The sequence below is a fragment of the Pterocles gutturalis genome, unplaced genomic scaffold (assembly GCF_000699245.1).
Source record: "Pterocles gutturalis isolate BGI_N339 unplaced genomic scaffold, ASM69924v1 scaffold2751, whole genome shotgun sequence".
Taxonomy (NCBI): domain Eukaryota; kingdom Metazoa; phylum Chordata; class Aves; order Pterocliformes; family Pteroclidae; genus Pterocles; species Pterocles gutturalis.
This window is the reverse complement of record NW_010100075.1, coordinates 71,660-90,575: the sequence shown is the minus strand read 5'-3', so window position 1 is coordinate 90,575 and position 18,916 is coordinate 71,660. Positions and strand designations below refer to the sequence as shown.

The window sequence follows — 18,916 nt, the reverse complement described above, 5'->3', positions numbered from 1 at the left end:
TCAGCAGGGAAAATACCTGCTTGTAGGAATCGGATGCCATCTCAAAGTCAGCAGACATCTCCTCAGAGAAATCCTGAATTCTGATGGAAATCAGTATTTAAAGGGATACTGGCAGTCTGGGGAGAATCTTCCATGTAACATACTTTCAAGCCCTTAGCAACCTCTTTAGGGATTAACATCTGGATGTTGAATATAGGACAGAACAAAGAACTGTGCTGTGAAGAAGTTAAATAATCTTTTCCATTAGGCAGGATGAAGACCACTGCCATGAGGTCTCTCTGCAGCCCTGGAAGAATCACAGAAGTTTGTTATATCTGTAGCACGGGTGCATTGTTTTTTTCCCCTGCCTCTTGATAAGTAAACGAAACCCTCCAACCAGCTTTAGATACAGCCATTAAGTCCTATTAAACACAGGCATAAAGAAGTCGCTCTGCAGCATTTCCATACAGTGGTGAGTAGCTTGCATTAAAAAAAAATAAATCTTCATTAAGCAAGAGCTGATTTTACAGGCTGCAGAAAGTGATTTGGTAAATTGATGGAAAGATTTGATAGGAGAAGAGGGGAAGAAGCTGACAGGAGATGTCCAAGGCTGGCTGATTTCAAACTAGGTAATAATTTATTTCACTGGCTAAAGGCAGGGCAATCAAATACTGAACCCCTCTGTGGGCTTCCCATCAGAACTAGTCCCATGGAGATGGGAGAAGTCAGGTTGCTCTGCAGGCTGGCTGGAGCTGATCACTGGCCAAAAGCAGCTGCGGGTTCGACAGTGAGAAATAGGAGATCTGAGAACAGCGCTGTCAGTTCTTTTTTCAGGTGTTGCAGTGCACGTGCAAATGCTGGCAGCGAGCTGTTAGGGGAGAATCAATGAGAAGAGCTTAGAACCAAAATTCGGATGTTTGTTCTAACAAATTTCGTGTCCCTGATTGCTAAAGCGCCGCATAACATTTGTGCATCTTGCAACGCTTCCCAGGGATGGACTAGCCTTTGTTAAAAGGTGGAAAAATGATGAGATGCAGCAGAAGGTACTTGGGAAGGTCGTGGCTGAGCAAGGAATTCAGTCTCTCACTGACCTCAGGAGTACCAAGACATCTTTCCCAGTCTCTGGCATCACACACATAGATGTCCCCATCTGAGAGGTCTGGGTTTGGTCTCCTGAAGGCTGGAAGCAAACTAATAGACAATATGTGTGCTACTGTACAGATGGGAGAAACACCCAATCTCTTTCCCCTCCCCACCCCATACTGATAAAGGGCTGGAACTGCTTTGATCCCCATCAGAACAAAGACTAAACATTAAAGTGAATTATCCCAAAGTTGCTTGTTATTAATCGACAGCTGCAGGCACTTCGACACATCTGTTGGGATTGTTTGAACATTCCCTTGCTTCAGTGGTTACACCGAGGAAGCAGAACAAATAGAAAGTGCCATCGGTCTAACGCAACCTATTCGAGTTTCCTACGGTCGATCGCGGTGGCACAAATAAGCAGCAGCAATAAGAGAGCGGGAGGTGGTTGTGTACAAGGAGTCCAGTGGCAGGAAAAATTATGTCTTTCCATAGTAAACGAGGGTAGTTGTCTCCAGGAAAGCTGGGAAGGAAAGTCTGGGGGCTGAGTGTTGTTGCTGGGCTCTGCGGGAACGCAAGCATCCATGCGTCCGCGTGGGAACGGGGCGGCTCGTGGGTACACTGTCTGCCGGGGAGGATGGGCAGTGCCGGATGACTCGGGCAGGTTTTGCCGCAGGAAGAAGCCATCTGGCTAGGAAACAGCCTCCCCCTAGCCTTACTGTGTGCTTTCAAAGTTACGTCAACTGATAGAAATCGTAGAAAACCCACTGAAGAGATGGGCTCTGCCCACGGGATGCGGGCACAGAAGCCTTATCCCAAGCCCTTGGGAGCCAGTACCTTGTGTGCGGGAGAATCCAGCATCTCCAGTCTGTGCTGCTGCACCTCTGGTTCTCACGGGCTGTGCTGGGCTGGTGTCTCTTTAAGGGCAGATCGCAGAGCGCAGGAATTACAGTATTCCAGTAATCCCTTTGCGTCGGCCTGCCCCATCCTCCACACAGCGGGAAATGTGGGACAAGCAGGGTTTTGAGATTATCTCATGCTCTGCAAAGCCAGTTCCCTTTGTGCTTTTAGAAAGAGCTCGCTCCTGCGGCAGGCAGGGCCCTGGGGATGATATCCCTGGCAGGATGCTGTCCCATGTCCGCAGCAGCATCCTCAGGGCCATGGCAGTGTGTGTGTGCTCTGCCCTACTCTGCATACCCTATACGTGCATTTTTTGACAGCTGATGAATCTCCTGGTCACTGCCATCCTTGACAGAGCTCACGTTTTGCTCCCTGATCCGTTCCTCCAAGGGGACTTAGTTCCTTGATGCAATGAAGATGTGAGCTTTGCAACAGAGGGGGTTTCCCATGTCTTCCAAACTGAACAGCTTTTTACCCACCCAAACTGTCCCTTGGGGTGGCACAAGGGGGAAAAGGCATTGCCTTGGCCATATGCTTTGCTGGAAGTGGGCTGCTCCTTAGGAGCTGAGTCCACAGCCTCCTACATCCTTAATTTCATGGAAATGCCAAGGCAGGAGCATCCTGGCTTAAGGGGACTGTGCGCCCAGCAGATATTGGTGACACCTCCATGGCTAAATAGAACAGGATCCTCTGCAACACCAGGGGTTTGCCCATGGTTGGGAAATGCTGTGTGATTTACTGCTGATGGTCCATATTCAACTGCTTCAGAACTAAGAGCAGTGAAGCTTCGAAGCGAAGTGACTTGGTGTTCTTGTGCACTTTGCATGACCGACTGAGCATCCCTGTGCCACGGTCTCTGCAGATGTAGATGTAGTGGTACTTGCTGCTCCTTCCCTTTGCTCTAATGGAGAACTGCATTATCAGTCTTGGGCATTACTAGTGATAAAATCCCATCGCAAGATGTCAGATCTAATACTCCCCTCTGTCCCAATCCTTTCCTCAGCCCCTGGAAAATGCCTGTGAGTTGACAGGACAAAGAAGGATTTGGCAAATTGTTCCATTTGAAAAGATGGGGAGGAAAAGATTTCTGATTTCTCAGTCCAGCCTGGCTTGCTTCTTTTTGGTTTTTTTCCTGCATTTTCAGGAGAAGGGAGACTGGTAGAAGGGGATAGAGCAGGAAAGCTGAAAATGATTACCTGTTTTCAAAATATAGTTGTGATTTAAAAGGGCCCAAATTGGAGTTATCAAATAAAATGTTTGAATTGTCCCAAAGCAGGGTCGTTGTGGTTTTTTAATTCACATTTCTAGAGTATTTCTAAAAACTTGCATAATTTGTGATGAATTAAAAAATAATTCTAAGATTAAAAATAAAAATCCTACCAAATTGCATGAAGGATAAACCTTTTTCATTCTAGTTTCCACTGGTCTGTGTAGGGCTAACTACACTGGGGACGTGCCCTGCTCATCCTTCGAATGTCAGATGCAGGACCAAGCAAAGAGGCCAGCCCTGCAGAGCAAGAGGCATTTGTTTCCAGGGCAGTATCCTTGAGGAGGATATTTATTAATGTGCTGCTCTGAGGGACAGAAATAAATTTTAAGCTCAGAATGAAAGGGAAGAGGCTGCAGTATCCTATACTGATTGCCTTTTTTTTTTTCCGTCAGTGGGAATTTTAGAAGAGACTGACGGAGCCAGGATTAGACCTTTGATCTGTTTGCTGCTAGTATTTGTGATTGTATGACTGGGTGGATAATGTGGAAGTGTTTTCCTAGTAATGGGGATGACTAGCAAGCATGCAGAATTTCTCAAAAGAGGAAGGATGTCTTAAGCTAATTCTAAGTTGGCTAATTTCCCCTTGAGCCCTCAATTCCACATAAATGTTCAACCACAGACATTATCCCAATCACCTAATAGCCTAATTCATGTGCCCAGTGGTGCGCTCCACTGATCCTTGAGCATGGTCCGGCTCTGTACAGGCCCTAGACTATCCATCATGCCAGTCCATGCCTTGGGTTTTTCCAAAAGCTGCTTTTGATTTGCGAGATAAAGTGTAAAATACCATTACTGCAATGGCAGGATTTTGTTAAGAGTCTTTAAAAAAGATAACAAAAAGGGCATGGGGTGAGCCAGTTGTTTTCTTGATTTTTGGACAAGCTATAGAAAAAATAAAAATACAATTAATATTAGGGTTTCTTAAGCTAGCCTAGAGGTGAATAATAATTTCATATCTTATTGCAAGATCTCAGCTGCCTCTTTGTTCAGCGGATGCTCTGTCCCACATTGCCCTCTAGCGAGGACATTGCAGAGCAAACGATGCCTTCTAGCTGCTGGGGTATGAAATGTGGTATTTTTAGTAACTGAGGCCACGGTTTGTTTCTGAAGTGATGGTTCGTGCAATGCGAAGAGTGCGAGGAAAGGCAGCATTCACCTGTTGCAGGTGCCGATGCCTGTACCTGCACTGGCTGCAGCTTTCTCGAAGTTTGCTTTTTGTTGGAGCTAACTGCCTCTGCAAGCATCTCCCTGCTGATGATGGACAGCTAGCAAAAGGTCCCTGCTCTCTTCTGCTTTGGAAAAAGGGGAGAATATTCCCTGTTTGAGGTTTTTTGGTTTTTGTTTGGGGTTTTTTTTTTGTTTTTGTTTGGGGTTTTTTGTTTGTTTTGGGTTTTTTGGTGAAGGATGATCTTTTTTCTATGTTTTTGTCTTACCTTTTGCTCCAGGAAACTCTTTGGTTCTGTGGTTTTGCCTGTATACACATGGTGTGACAACCCTCCCTGTGGTTTGGAAATCATCCCGGGACCAGCCTTCTTCAACCCAACACTGGTACATGCAAAGGTGTTGCTCAGAGTGTTAGAACCAGCCCTTGTCTTTCTTCCTGTTCAGCCCTATGAGCCTGCATCAGTGCCAAAAGATGATTTTGGTGTGTTCCCAGTTCTCCAGAGCTGTTAAACACGTGGAAGCAGCTGTCTGTTGGCCACACGGTCCTTTTGTTTGCACACACAGGTCTCACTGGGACAGTGGCACAGCCGTTCAGCAGCCCTGTTGGTTCCTTGGTGCCTGTGGGAACCTGTCGCAGCCCGGGGTGCTTTGGTGCCCACAACCTTTCCTTGGAGAGAGTCGTCCCTGCGGATGGGAGCCCTCAGGCAGCTCTGGAGGAGCAGATTTCTCTGGGTGCTGGGTGCCAGGGTCTGGGCTGAGGATCTGGGACTGGGAAGGAGGAGGTGCTCAGGTCTGCCTGGGTTATCCTTCCCCCTACTCCTTCTAGGGTAGGGAAATAAGAGCAGAGCAGTGTTGTGACTCCTGATGAAATCCAAGGGCTGCTCATCCAAGATGTGGACTCCTGTCATTGCCTGGGGCACAGCTCCTGGGGACAGCATGTGCTGCTCCAACTAATATGAAGCCCAGTGTGTCTATGTGTGCTTGACCATAATTACATAGAAATTCATAATTAATGTTCACTTGTCAAAGATAAACCTGGTCTTTGATTGCTCATCAGAGTAATAGTCACGGCCATTCCTCTGCTAGATGCTGTCTGTTTAAACTCTTTGACTAAAACCTTAACAGTTTTAGAACAGTTTGTTCTAAAATCTGTGATTTCCTATGTGCAAACAGCCAAAGGATTGAATGACAGACACTATTGCCATCTAGTGACCAGAAAAAAAATGATGTGGATATTTTGTAAAATGACACAATTTTATAGTCCCAAGTGGGGCAGGGCTTGGGGCTGGGAAGGAGGGAGATGATGCTGGATGTGCTGGGAAAATAAATCCCTTTTCCCTGCTCTCCCAACCTGTCTCTTCCCTCATTTCACATCCCACAAAGTGCTTCTGCAGGTAACCAGGGGCTGGGATCTCCCATGTGAGGCTTTATAGATCCCTGGGGGAGCAAAGCACTGGCTTCCTAAGCAGCTCTGTTGATTGATGAGCACAAATTCCCCAAATCACTGCTGGACTGTGGAGCACAAACCTAATTCCCGGAGACAACGTGACCGCAGGAGGGGAGATGGCTTGCTCCATTCCTGGAATGGACATCTCGGGCAGAGACCTTGGGGACTAATTGAAGCTGGCAGCATGGGCTGCGAGGTGGTGCCATTGCTGCAGCTTTGAGCTGAGATAGGGCGATGGGTGGCAGCTTCTGCCACTGTCCCTGACAGCAGTGACTCGGTACTATGGCTTATATGACCTGACGCTTTTCTTCCCACCACCTTTGTTTCTTCCTCTTGCTTCTGTAGGTAATAGCCGCTGGGTTTCTGCACGAGTGACTGGCTGGAGATGCCATTGCTTTGTACCTGGTTATTAATCCAGCCATAATGCCACAAACCCAGAGGAATTAGTTTGTGCTCTGCATTTTAAAAGTGAAGGTGAAGTTGTTTCTGACCATACCAGCTTATTCTGCTTGGCTAAGCTGTCATCGGCAGGTGCAGTCTGCCTTGCATAGGGATGGTGGTCTCCTGAGAGTATTTTGCAGCTCTGATCATTTCTCTAACTCCTGATAAAGGCACAGAGACAGAACTTGGGGATTAAAAGTTTCTTGAGAACTGAGATAGCTGTGATGAAGTGTGTTACAAATGCACCGAGATGCCAGGCAGCACCCCAGAGAGATTTGGAGAGAGATGTGGGACGTACCCCACTGAGAGTGAGCAAAGTACCCATATGTGAATCATCTCCTTCGTGGGGCGTTTCTGAAGCGTCGTGACACCAAGACTGGTGCTGGCACAGGCTGGCACATCCCTGGCTGAGGGTCCTAAAGAGCCATCTCCCTCACCCCACACATGGATCCATCAGCAGCTCTTGGCCCCAAAGCAAATGAACTGGCATGGCTTCGCTCCGTGCTGCCCAGACATTTACAGGGGTCCTTGGGGACTTTTTGTTGTTTCTCTATCCCAAACGCAAAGGTACCGAATATATTCTTATTGTCTAATTTACAAATGGCTTGTGTTATCTTTGCTTCTTCTTGTTCTGGATTATCCTGGTGTCCCCCTGCCTTTCCACCCTGCATAATGGAGCGTTGGCGGTGTGCCCTGTTTCAGGGCCAAAATGGGAGTGAGAGTAAATGCTTCTAAATGTTGTATTGAAGCAAATAAGTAATTTGCTCATAATAGCTCTTCGCCTGGCATTACACTGGCAATTTCATGCAAGTTTTGCAGGAGGAACAAGCAGTCGTGAGAAGGTGGAAGAGCCGTGTGCCTTGGGGAGTGTTTGCCATGTGGGTGTGATGGGGAGAAGCGCTTCACAGATTGGGAAGAGTGCTCCTACCTCTGCAAAGGGACTTTATCCAGCAGGCTGTGACAACTCTGTGTTTCGTAGATTTGCTGGCCCTAAATTCTGCAAATATTCCTGCCTACAAGGAATTTAGCTTGAGGTGGCAAAGGTAAAGACTTCCCTGGAGAAGAAGGCAGGTCTGCTTTACCTTGTGCTTTTGAGTAAGACATCTTCTAGATCACCCAGCCGACCAAAACAGGGTACATCCACACTGTCAGCTCAATAGAAATCCTTCAGCGTTATCACAGCTCCATCTACTCTTGTTCCTGAAGAGATACAGCAAAGCAAAAAGCATTTAGGGTGCTCTTTTGCCTGAAGCATTCGACACAGAGACACATCCCTGTCTATTTGGCATCAGGAGGGCAACGGCATCTTGCAGGAGACAAGCAGAACAACTTGTAATGAATAACCTGAGCCTAGTACTAATATTTTCTTTTCTCTCTCCTTGTAGGGATCCTGTTTACGATGCTGGTATTTGGACCAGCCTGTGGATTTATCTTGGGCTCCTTCTGTACCAAAATCTATGTGGATGCTGTCTTCATTGACACAAGTAAGGAGAACGGGGTTTGGTTTCAGATCAAGTGTGTTTAATGTTCTATCAGCAGGGCAAAAATGTTCATGCTCACAAGCTGGAAACTGCTTCTCATTCCATCTTGGGTGCCTCTTGTATGTATGGGTGTCACTTCTAGAGGGGTTTTGTGGTTGGGATTCAGTTTTCAGTTCTGTCCCCTTAGATAACAGGTCCATAGCAGCTAAAACTTGTTCCCTTGTATGGACTTTTCTACTGTGAGATGAGTTTCGCCCAACTGTTAGAGAACACCTTAAACTATCACTGTGGCAGGGCACACCACCTAGCCGTGGACATAGTCTCGGCCAGGGGAGCTGTGTCCAGAGCACAGGATGAAACCCAAAGAACTGCCATCCATGAGATCTGAGAGGACCGTCCAGGCTCTGCTGGAGGCACACCAGTAAGACCCATGCCTGGCACCATATGTGAATGACCCTGTTTGGATGGACAGGTTCAATCTCACAGCATTATTGCTTTTTCCCAAAGAAGTGCTAATTATTGCTCACCTTGACTGGGCACTTGGATTAAAGCAAATTGTTTGCAGATTTGTCTTTTTGTTCATTAAAAAATCTGCAGGTTTTTTTTGCTACCTGCGCTATGTGCTCTTTGCCATTAGAGGGCAATGTCTGACAGGTTGTTCTCCGCTCTTCCCCAAGCCCTTTGTCTATAACCTGCAAACTTGATGTTTCATTCTTTTCCTTCGGTTATTCAGATGCTTTTTCTACAGTTTTCAGTTCCATGTGATCCCACAGGTTCTCATCCTGCTGCAGGGGTGTTGTCCCCTTTGAGGGTGCACTCCAGTTCTGTGATGTTGCAAATACACCTTCACGGGATACGTTTGGATGGAGTTGAACCTTGTAGGACTTGGAACAGAATTGTGCAAATCTGGAAGAGTGCTAATGCCTTTTCATGGTAGCTGACGAAGTCTAAATAATATCAAATGAGCAGAAATGAAGTATCTCTTGATGGCTGAGTCTTCTAGCTGCAGCTTGGTCAAACACTGCATGGCCTCTTTTAATTCCTTGGCTTTAACAAAGATATGACAAAGACTTGCTTGGTTCTGTAGGCAGAGCAGCTTGTTTGAACCTTGTTACATATTTGACCATAAAGTATGATTTGCTCCAAAATTTGAATGTGTAGAAGAAGACATTTCATCTCCCAGTAGGTAAAGCCGTGGAACTCCTTACTGCAGGGTGTTAAAAGTTTACAAATGGGTTCAAAATCAATTGGATGAGTTGATAGAAGAAAAAATGAGCACGGCACTAAATCTAGCTTAGAAATCCTTTGAGACACAAATTGCAAGAATAGTGTCAGGAAAATGGTGACTTTATTCTTGTGGACTTTCTGGCGTCTGCAGCTGGCTCCCATCAGAGGCAAGATGCTGGCCTAACTAAAAAGTTAAATTGACATGACCTGGCCATTTTTAGTGCAAGACGTTACTCCATACTTGCAGCTCCAAAAGCTCCAGACAAATATGGAACCATGGAGGAGAACGGTGAAGCATTATTGCTGAGAAGCCTGGTGGGGCTGTGGCTCAGCAGGTCACAGGGAGGGTACAGCACTTTCCAGGTGCGTCTGGTTTTGGCCATGGTCCATCGGTGTTATGTGAAGGCTGGGACATGCATGACCTTCCTGTATTCTTATAGAATCATAGAATGGTTTGGGTTGGAAAGGACCTTAAAGATCATCTAGTTCCACTCCCCTGCCATGGGCAGGGACACCTCCCACTAGCCCAGGTTGCTCAAAGCCTCATCCAGCCTGGCCTTGAACACCTCCAGGGATGGGGCATCCACAGCTTCTCTGGGCAACCTGGGCCACTGCCTCACCACCCTCATAGTGGGTGTATGGGAAAGAGTTTTTTGCCTTGCAGCTCAGGGTGGTGCAAGGAGACGGAGCACCAGAGGGTTGAGCCCTGTCCTGCTCCCCGTCCTCATTTCAAGCAGGAGGTGCAGGGTGCCAGGGCACACTGCTGCACAGCCCTCTGTACAGGACCTGTTTTAGGAAGGGGATGTGTAGAAGACCTTGGTTTATGTGGTTCTTCACATGGCTGTGTTCCCAAGAGCCTGGAAAAAAATGCCTTTCAGGCAGGAGGAAATAACAGCAGAAGAATCCAATCCCTCCAAAGCACTATTTTTCAAACTTTTTATATATTGGAGAGCTACATGCTATTTTCCCTAAGGACAAAAGAGTTTCCTTCAGTCTCAGCTTGAGAGACAACTTGATTGCCTCACTTGAGACAGATTTTTCACTGTGGCGGTAACCAGACATTGTGAACGGAGAAGCTTGTTATTCCAGCCACGTGGACCCAGATCTCCTCCAAGAGTCAGCCCTGGCGCTGGGCACCCTCCACCGGTGTGACCACGAGGCAGCTGTTAGGAATGCAGGTTGTTCTCTCCTGCTGCTTATTTTTACCCCCCAAACTGACTCCAGAGACTTCTTTTTCCTTATCTCCGCTGAGTGATGACCTGCAGGATACTCTTGCCTTTTACTTAGCTTTTCTTCATTTTCTGATTATTTCTCTACCTTTCTGAGCCCATTTAATGCAGTGAGAGGGTTTCTCTTCCAATATTTAGGGCTTTTTTTATCTTCCACACAGTCACAGGTGCCCATAAAGCCCAAATGCTCGTCTCTCCTTTGCTGCAAAGGGCTGTGAATTCAAAGCAGGGAGAACATTGACCTGGAAAAAAAGGGTAAGCTGGGACAGAGATGCAATGTCCTTGTCTCTGCTGCTGCTTCTTCATGCGGGTCTTTGGGCTTGTAGGTATGTCAGCTGCATGTGCACGTTTGACACGCTGGGACGGTGATGTCCAAAACCTCAGTGCCAGCTCAGGGAACACTGATTGGTACGTGGCAGCTTCCTAGAGCTGGCAGAGCCAAAGACACTGGAGAGAAGCTCTGATTACAGGGTGTTGCAGAAGCTGGACGTGCCATTTAGATAAGGTGATGGTTTGCTTGTCCTAAGGACCTCTTGGTTGTGGAGGTCATTTTTGAGAAACCTGGTCTAGTGGCAGGTGTCTCTGCCCATGGCACAGGAGCTGGGACTAGACGATCTTTATGGTCCATTCCAGCCCAAACCTTTCTGTGATTCTATGATTGTGCAGTGGTGGCTTTCATGGGATGGGTGTGGGATGCACACAAACTCCCCACCTGGTATGTGGGAGCCCCTTACCAGCCCACAAAGCCCCCAGCAACCATCTTCCAGCCTACAGGATCATTAACACTGTCCCATCCCCACAGCCAAGCCACTGACGTGTGTGTGTGCCCTCGCAGGTAAGCTGGACATAACCCCGGACGACCCTCGGTGGATCGGTGCATGGTGGGGAGGCTTCCTGCTGTGTGGTGCCTTACTCTTCTTCTCGTCCCTGCCGATGTTTGGGTTCCCGCAGTCCTTGCCCCCGCGGACGGATCACGCCGGGGAGAGCGAGCAAGCCATGCTTCCCGAGAGGGACTACGAGAGACCCAAGCCGAGCAACGGGGTCCTGCGGCACGCACTCGATGGGGAGAGCAGCACGAGCTGCTTCCAGCAGCTGCGAGGTGAGATGCTGGCTCTTGTCATGTTTTCTGAGAGAGTCAGGAACAGGTTAACAGCTGGTTGGGTTTATAATTAATCTCTGATTTGGGCTATCTATCTCTACCCCGAAAAAAATCCCCCCAAAAAACCTCAGTATTCTGAAATTTCAGTCCCTAGCTTCTAATTATCTCTGGCATTGTCCTCGTTTTAAAGGGAGACTTTGTTCCTCTTGAAAGGTTTGGGGTTTTTTTAAAACTACAAAGCTTCAGAAATGCACGACAGTTCTGTAGAGTTGATAAAAAACCCAAAGAAGAACACAGTTGCCAAAGCAATTTGTGAACTTCTCTCCAGTCTACTGTCCTGTTCCCCTCTACCTCTCGAAACGGAGAGTGAGCCAGCAAGGGTGGTTAAAAGAAATTGGGAGCTCCCGGCATCTGAGCTGCAGCTTAGTGCAATCCCAGATAGAAAGCAATGAGTGCTGGGCACCACCGCAGCTCTTAAACTGGGATGTGGAAGAGGTAGATACCAGCCCAGAATAGCAGCAAAGTGGCAGGGCAGAGCATGGCTTGTAGCAAATTAGAGTAGAAAACCCCACGGTGTGTCCTGCAGCGATGGAAATGGACCTGGCTCTGATTAAGGTCAGCTGAGGATCCAGCATTTTGTGGGAGAGTGTGGGCAGATATCCCTTCTGTAGGCTGCACTGGAAAATCATCTGAGAGCGTGGTTCTGTAGTACCGGTGGTTGCTTCTCACCCTCTGTCACAGTGGGTTTTATTACTGCCTCATGCATTTAGATAAATGAGGATAAAATCACTTTAGCCCCTGTGCAGTTGCCTTAATTGGGAGTTGACTGAGGTGTGGGTGGGAAGGAAAAAGAGACTTTGGGGAAAAAAGTGTTTTCTTAAATATAAAAATGCCTTGAATAGTTCATGTGGTTGTTCATTAAGGGAAGGTCAAAGATGTGAAATTTTGACTTGATGATAAAATTAAAAATAAAGGTAAAGGGAAAAATTGAATATTTCTTAGTAAAATTAATTTCTTAATTCTTTCATCCTTGCAAGGTTTTTCTCAAGTTTGAGGAAATGGGCTTTTCCCAGGGTACATCCATCTGGATAATTCTGTGGCTTGTGTGGTGGACTCATCAGAGCGTCTGCTTCTGACCACTGAGATTTTGGAATGGGCACTGAAATTTTCATATAGAAAAATGAAGGAATATGGCATATCCCTGCTGCATGGAGGGGCAGCAGTTCTGCCCAAGGATGGTGCAGAGCAAGCTGAGTTTCTTGCACATAGGGAGGCCGTGGGAGGTTCCTAGAGCATCTTACTCATTGAAGTGGAGAAATTAAACTGCCACCTCCATATGCTTCAAAGTATTGATTACATCAGGAGGTACCGCAGCCTTCCACATTAGCCTCCCCATTGTAGGTAACCCCATTTCGGATCAGTCGGTATTCCAGAAGTCTCTTTGTAGGTAGACTTTGAAATACAATTTACATCACATCAAATAAGACAGGGAATGACCTTTTTAGTTATGCCTTTGAGGCTGTCACAGACAACGCGGTGTTGGTAGCTGACATCTCCTTTCAAGTCCCTTGCCGCTATTGTCACAGTCAGAACGTGGTCAAGAGTCGTGTGTGCTAAAGTGCCCGTCTGGAGGAGATGTTCAGACCCGGACCACAAGGGAAGGTGAATGTATCTCACTCATTTCTGATGAGCAGTGTTTAAGGTGATAGGTTGAATCTTCCTCTGTATCACAGAATCACAGAATCACAGAATCACAGAATGTTAGAGATTGGAAGGGACCTCGAAAGATCATCTAGTCCAATCCCCCTGCCGGAGCAGGACACCTAGATCAGATCACACAAGAACGCATCCAGGCGGGCTTTGAATGTCTCCAGAGAAGGAGACTCCACAACCTCTCTGGGCAGCCTGTTCCAGTGCTCTGTCACCCTCACTGTAAAGAAGTTTTTCCTCATACTCAAGCGGAACCTCCTATGTTCCAGCTTGAACCCATTGCCCCTTGTCCTATCACTAGATGTCACAGAGAAGAGCCTGGCTCCATCCTCCTGACACTCACCCTTCACGTATTTATAAACATTAATTAGGTCACCCCTCAGTCTCCTCTTTTCCAGGCTAAAGAGACCCAGCTCCCTCAGCCTTTCCTCATAAGGGAGATGCTCCATTCCCTTCATCATCTTTGTGGCTCTGCGCTGGACTCTCTCCAGCAGTTCCCTGTCCCTCTTGAACTGAGGGGCCCAGAACTGGACACAATATTCCAGATGCGGTCTCAATATACATTATTTTTCAGCTGCTGGATAAATATAGGTATTCCTAATTTATTTGTTGATTGTATAGTTTCCTTTGGGGAAAGTTAGAGGTTTTAGTCTTTTTCCTAGGATGAAAAGGACTGGTAATTATATCCAGAGGTTAAAAACATATATGTGTGTGCATAGTCATGTCTTCAGTCCTATTATGGGCTTTGGGGTTTGCATGTATTTGTGAAGGTGAACAGCAGAGGGTGTACCTGTACATGGGGCTGGGGGTGGAAATGCTCAGGGGGATTTGTGTGGCCGTAACTCTGACTCGTTTTTAGCAAGTCTTGTCTCTGCAGCTCAGTCCTGGGCAGGTGTGTATCCACGGAGGTGTGCGTTGTCCATCTTGTGTGCACAGCCTGGGGAGGAAGAGTTGTTTGTCTGGACTGATTGTGCAAACACACTGCGTATCAATAGTGCATCCATCGTTGGAGGCTAAACTGAGTCTCTTTTTTGGCTGTTGATAGGGTTTGATTATTTTTTAGTTTCTTTTTTTAAAGCCTTGCAGTGACTGCCACAAGTCACAGCATGATACGGCGGGAGAGGAAGAGGGGCGATGGTGTCAGTTGGAGACATGCTCCCAGCTGGGTCACAGCTGTCAGCTGGTGACGTGGCGTGGCTGGCACGTGGGAGGATGCTCAGATACTACAGGATCTGCTGAAAGACAGAGAGATGCAAGGCTGGGTGAGATTCCTTGGCTTTCTCTAGCCTTAGCGTGCAGAAAAGCTAGGACTAATATTAAAGCAACCTGCTCAAAGTGTCAAAAAGTCTTTTACATCTCTACCAAGGTCTATACAAGAGGGAGGGCCCAGCTTTTGGGAAGCCCCAGCGTCTCTTCTTGTGGGATATTTTCATGTTGGGAGAAGAAGCAACCTTAAGAGGAGCTTTGAGTTTGAAATGAAAACGGTGCCTTTGAACAGCACAAGGTGAAGAGGCAATCAAAGGCAGCAGAGGCTGCCACAGCAGCTCTGCCCATGGGCATGGTGGCTCAGGCGAGAAAGCTTTGGGACAGTCCTGGGAGGTGCTTGGCATTGCTAAACTGGCATATGAATAGTACACTGCTTTACCTGATTAGTATTTCATTTAAGCAACGTAAATCCATTTGGGAGCACAGGGAAGTGAAGGATTAATAGCAGGGAGAGGATGGATAAATGCTGCCATTGCTCTTTGCTCTCGGCTGGCCACCTGGCAAGGTTGTTCCAGCCCTGCGCTCTCCGTCTGGTCTGTGAAAGCCATTCATTTGTGGGCTGTGGCAATCTTTGCTGTCCTAGGGGCACAGCTTCATTTTCCTACCTCTGCTCTGCTTTCGGGACCTCTCTGCTGTTCGGGGCTGGAGATGATGCTCAGCTGTGTCAGGGCAACTGTGCCCTCTGCTCATATCTGCCGCTCACTCGGGGTTAACATGCTGCCTCTAACCTACCGCCTGCTCCAGGACGTGCTTGGAAATATTTTGTTAGAATATTTTTTTTTTTATACGGAAATATCACTTCTACTGAATTGAGTGGTAAGTTCTGATGAAATTTGGTTTCAGAATGCTTCCTTGTCTTTATCTTTAACACCCCTGAAACATTCTGCTCTAAATGTGTTTTGTTTTGCAATGATTTAAACCAGAAATTCATTTCATTCTGCTTGTCTGTCTAGCGAGAGAGATTAAAAACCTAAAAGGACTGAAATTGATATGGAATCCTTCAGGTTTGGAGAGAGAAGCTCATTCACAAGGAATTAAAAGAAAACTCACAGTGGAATTAAATGAATTTTGAAATTGCAAATTCCCTAGATTTGGAAACATTTTGGCTTCTGTCCAGCTTCATTTCCACGAGCGTAGGAGAGCTGGGATGTACAGCTGACAGCTGTCTTGTCTTCTGTGCGGTTCCTTCCTGCTCTGGGTACCAATCTGCTGAATACCTAGAGAGGGAGCTGCTCCGAATCCTCGATTTCTCTCCCCAAAAGTGCTCTCGGGGAACAGACATGTACTGTGGAGCCAGAAGCTCCCAGCTGTGTGGGTGGGGGTCCCAGACCTGTAGTCCTCAGTGGCAGTCCGTAGGATTGCACAGTATTCATGTCTAACACAAGTTGGTTTGAACTCATGGCTCTAACGGGCGATAGTGGCAACCTTTTGGAAGAGGCTCCATCTGTACATTGGTTCATGGCCAGAGCAGTGAGTCTTTGGCCCAGATCCAGACGAGTACCAAGACCTTAATGTCTTTTTGGTTTCGGGTCTTGGCTCGTTACCAGTGTCTAAAGGGCTTGCTGAGAAATCTTACTCTTGAGTAAGGGGACAGCAGGTGATCAAAAAAGGCCCCACATCAGGTCCTGTCAGTCTCCAAGTTTCCTTCAGCTGAGATTTCATGAGGATGCAGGCTTTGTTGGCAGGTTCTTGGCCATTTCAAAGGCAGCATCCTTGTTATCAGAAGCTTTGATTAATTTGGGCCTTCAGCCCACATGCTTCAGGGCAGACACTGAGCAGCAGTGGAGGTCAGGCAGAGCACGTCCGTCTCTGAGAAGATGCTGTGCCATGCCCTGACCTCCGTGACATGGGTGAGGGAGGTTTATGTCCCCCTCTGAAGTCAGGCAAAAACAGTTGCAGGAGGCAAGGTGATAGACTAGAAGGACCTTCTTTCCATGTGTGAGAACATTACTGTTGCTTCAAGCTTGTATCTGTCGAAGCCTTTTTGACGTAGGTATCTTCCTTTTCCTTCACATCCTTTGTGATACTAATTTTACTAAGGCCACATGGACTTCAGCATATTAAACCCACCTGAGATATCTTCAGTGCCTCCTCCTTACGCCATCTCCTCTTTTATAAGAGCTGCCTCTTTGCAGGAGATATTTACTTCCTGCTGCCTACACTATTTTCTTCACCCCTTATTCTTCAAGCTGGGTGGGGATTTTGCCTTTTGTTTTCTAACCAGATCTGAGACTTGCTGCCTATGTTGCTGTTAGAAAGCAGTATTTTGGCTCAACGCTGTATTTTGCTATTCCCTCACCACACTGTCCTAGGTGGACTGGGCTGCAAGCCTCCCTCTAATTTATTACTTTGCTTTCTATGTTCCTCATCTTTACTGCAAATTGAAAACATGTCTCCGTAGGGTGCTCCAACTGGAAAAAGGGGCCTTTGTGATTGTAATGTTCCAAACAATTCATTTCAAGCACCAACGTGATGATTATAGTTTGTCGTTTCTGGAGAGTAGTTAAACCTCATGTAATGAGGTTGCCAATTATCCCTGGTACTCCCCGATGTTTAGTGACAAATCACAGCTACTTGGTGTACATAAATGGCTTGTTGTCAAGCCTGTGACCTATCACCCAAAGCTGGCCCCATAGCAGGAGATAGGGAGGATGCTCTATGCCTTGGGAGGGGTGTTGCTTGGGGTGTTAAAAAGGTAGGAAGTTGTGGTATTAGCAGGGGTGTTGGAGAGCTTTGGGACATCCTCCTGTGTGCTTTCCAACCTGTGAATGATCCTATGACCAACACTGCACATGGATGGTGTACTTAAGCGGTGAAAAGAGGCTGAGGTTTCTTGTTCTTCTCAGTGTATCTTGCCATGGCAATGAGAACGGCTTTGCTGCCGCCATTTCTGTAGCATGTTGGGTGCATTGGGATAAGGATGTTCAATGAGCTGGTCCTTCTGAGCGTGGGAGGATGAGTCTTTCTGTGCTGTGTCTGATACAGCTCATGGGTTCTCCAAGAAGATTTTTGAGACTCTTTTGAATCTAAAAGCCCTTTCCCTTTTCCCATTTGGTGAATGAACTTCAACTTAGGTTTATAGCTCCAAAGTGCTGCTGCAAAGCGTTCAGCTAACATTTGGGCCAACAAGGCACAGGGTAACATTTCTCGTGACTCTGCTGGGATTGTCTCCAGTGAGGATGCACCATGCTTAGCTCTTGTGTTCCCCAGGGCTTTACTGTCCCCCATCAGACATTTTCCATTCCCTCCTTGTACCCAGCACCATATGCCAGAGAGCTGAAAGCACGTCACTCTATAGTCTATTGAGAGATTTTTAAACTTTACTGCTGACTTTTAATCTTGTTCCCAGAGGCATTTCACCCCAAGAACTGAGACAGATAAGGCAACAGCAGGTGTCAAATGATTCATCTCAACGGATGGCAATAGCAAGATGAAAGGTTATTCAGTTCTATGGGGAGCTTCCTGTCATTTTCCTTAGAAAATGAAAGGGAACGAGCTGGCCCTGGCTGAGGAGATGGTGGAGGGTGCCAGGCATTGCCTGCGTTGCCTCTGAGCTCTTTGCACTGGGTTTTATGCCATACCCTCCATCCTGTACAGAGCCCTGTTGCAGTAGGCGGTGGTTGAACATGCCGTGAAGGACAGGATCTGTCCCAGAAAACTCACACCCAGACGCACAGGGAGGTGAAGCAGTGATGAAGTGATGGGACTCGTAGCCCAATGCTTCCAGGCAAGACAGTCATGAGGGCCTCCTCTCTTGTGTGAGATGGTGTAATAACTCTGCAAAATTCTTGCTGTCCATCCCCTAGTACAACGGATGGATTTAGACCTCGGTAATGCATGATGGTTGGGTACCAGCCTTGCCAACTTCAGAAATAAATGTCCGTGATCTTTAGCTCACTCCTGCAAAAGACAGGCTGTCATTATCTGGTGGATAAAGTTAGAGGTAGACCTTTGTGTCTTTGCATTTAAATTGGCACAAAGCTACATCTCGAGGAATCCATTAATCTCGAACAAACTGAACTCCAGAGGCACAACAGGCATTAATACCTTAAATATGGCTTTTCAAGCTTAGCACTGCCAAGTGCACCTTTGCATTTTCCCTCCTTTTCCTGGCAAGAAGGGGAAATACTGTAGGTGTCCACCACAGAACTGAAGGAGGCAGCAGGTGGCTTCTGAGATCTATCCACATCTGAATGCCTCTACCCCCATTCCTCCCTCACGGTATTTTTTTTTTCCCCCCTATTCTACTAAAAAATACTATGCCTCCTGCACCTTCATTATGTTCAGCAAATCCTCAGGAAGCAAGAATTTTATACAGCATGAAAAAAGATTTGTGATATAAAGAGACCAGAAACTGTGGAGTGGCCCCTTCCAAAAAGGTTGGATCAAACCTAATTATAACCCTTTTTTTTTCCCCCTCAAAGGAAGAACCAAGGGGACCTAAGCAGAGCCTTGACAAAGAGCTGTGCGTTTACTTGCTGAGGCCAGTGCAATTAGATTTTGCACCAAAAAAAAGCCCTAAGGGAAAACAGAAGCCAACACCAGAGAAATCTGTCATCCCCTGACTCTGGTATACCATAGGGGATGTGGGGGATGGATTTTCAAAATGCAAATAGGGGC

At 46.9% G+C, this 18,916-nt stretch overlaps 1 protein-coding gene across 1 annotated transcript in view; it reads left to right on the top strand.

Annotated features, from left to right (window-relative positions):
• SLCO3A1 (solute carrier organic anion transporter family, member 3A1) overlaps nt 1–18,916 on the top strand; it is a gene marked incomplete at its 5' end in the record, with an annotated part of 107,684 nt that overhangs the window by 72,625 nt on the left and 16,143 nt on the right. The window contains 2 exons of the mRNA XM_010078160.1: nt 7,670–7,768; nt 11,057–11,320. Of these exons, the coding sequence (XP_010076462.1) occupies nt 7,670–7,768; nt 11,057–11,320 (363 nt within the window). The remainder of the gene's footprint in view (nt 1–7,669; nt 7,769–11,056; nt 11,321–18,916) is intronic.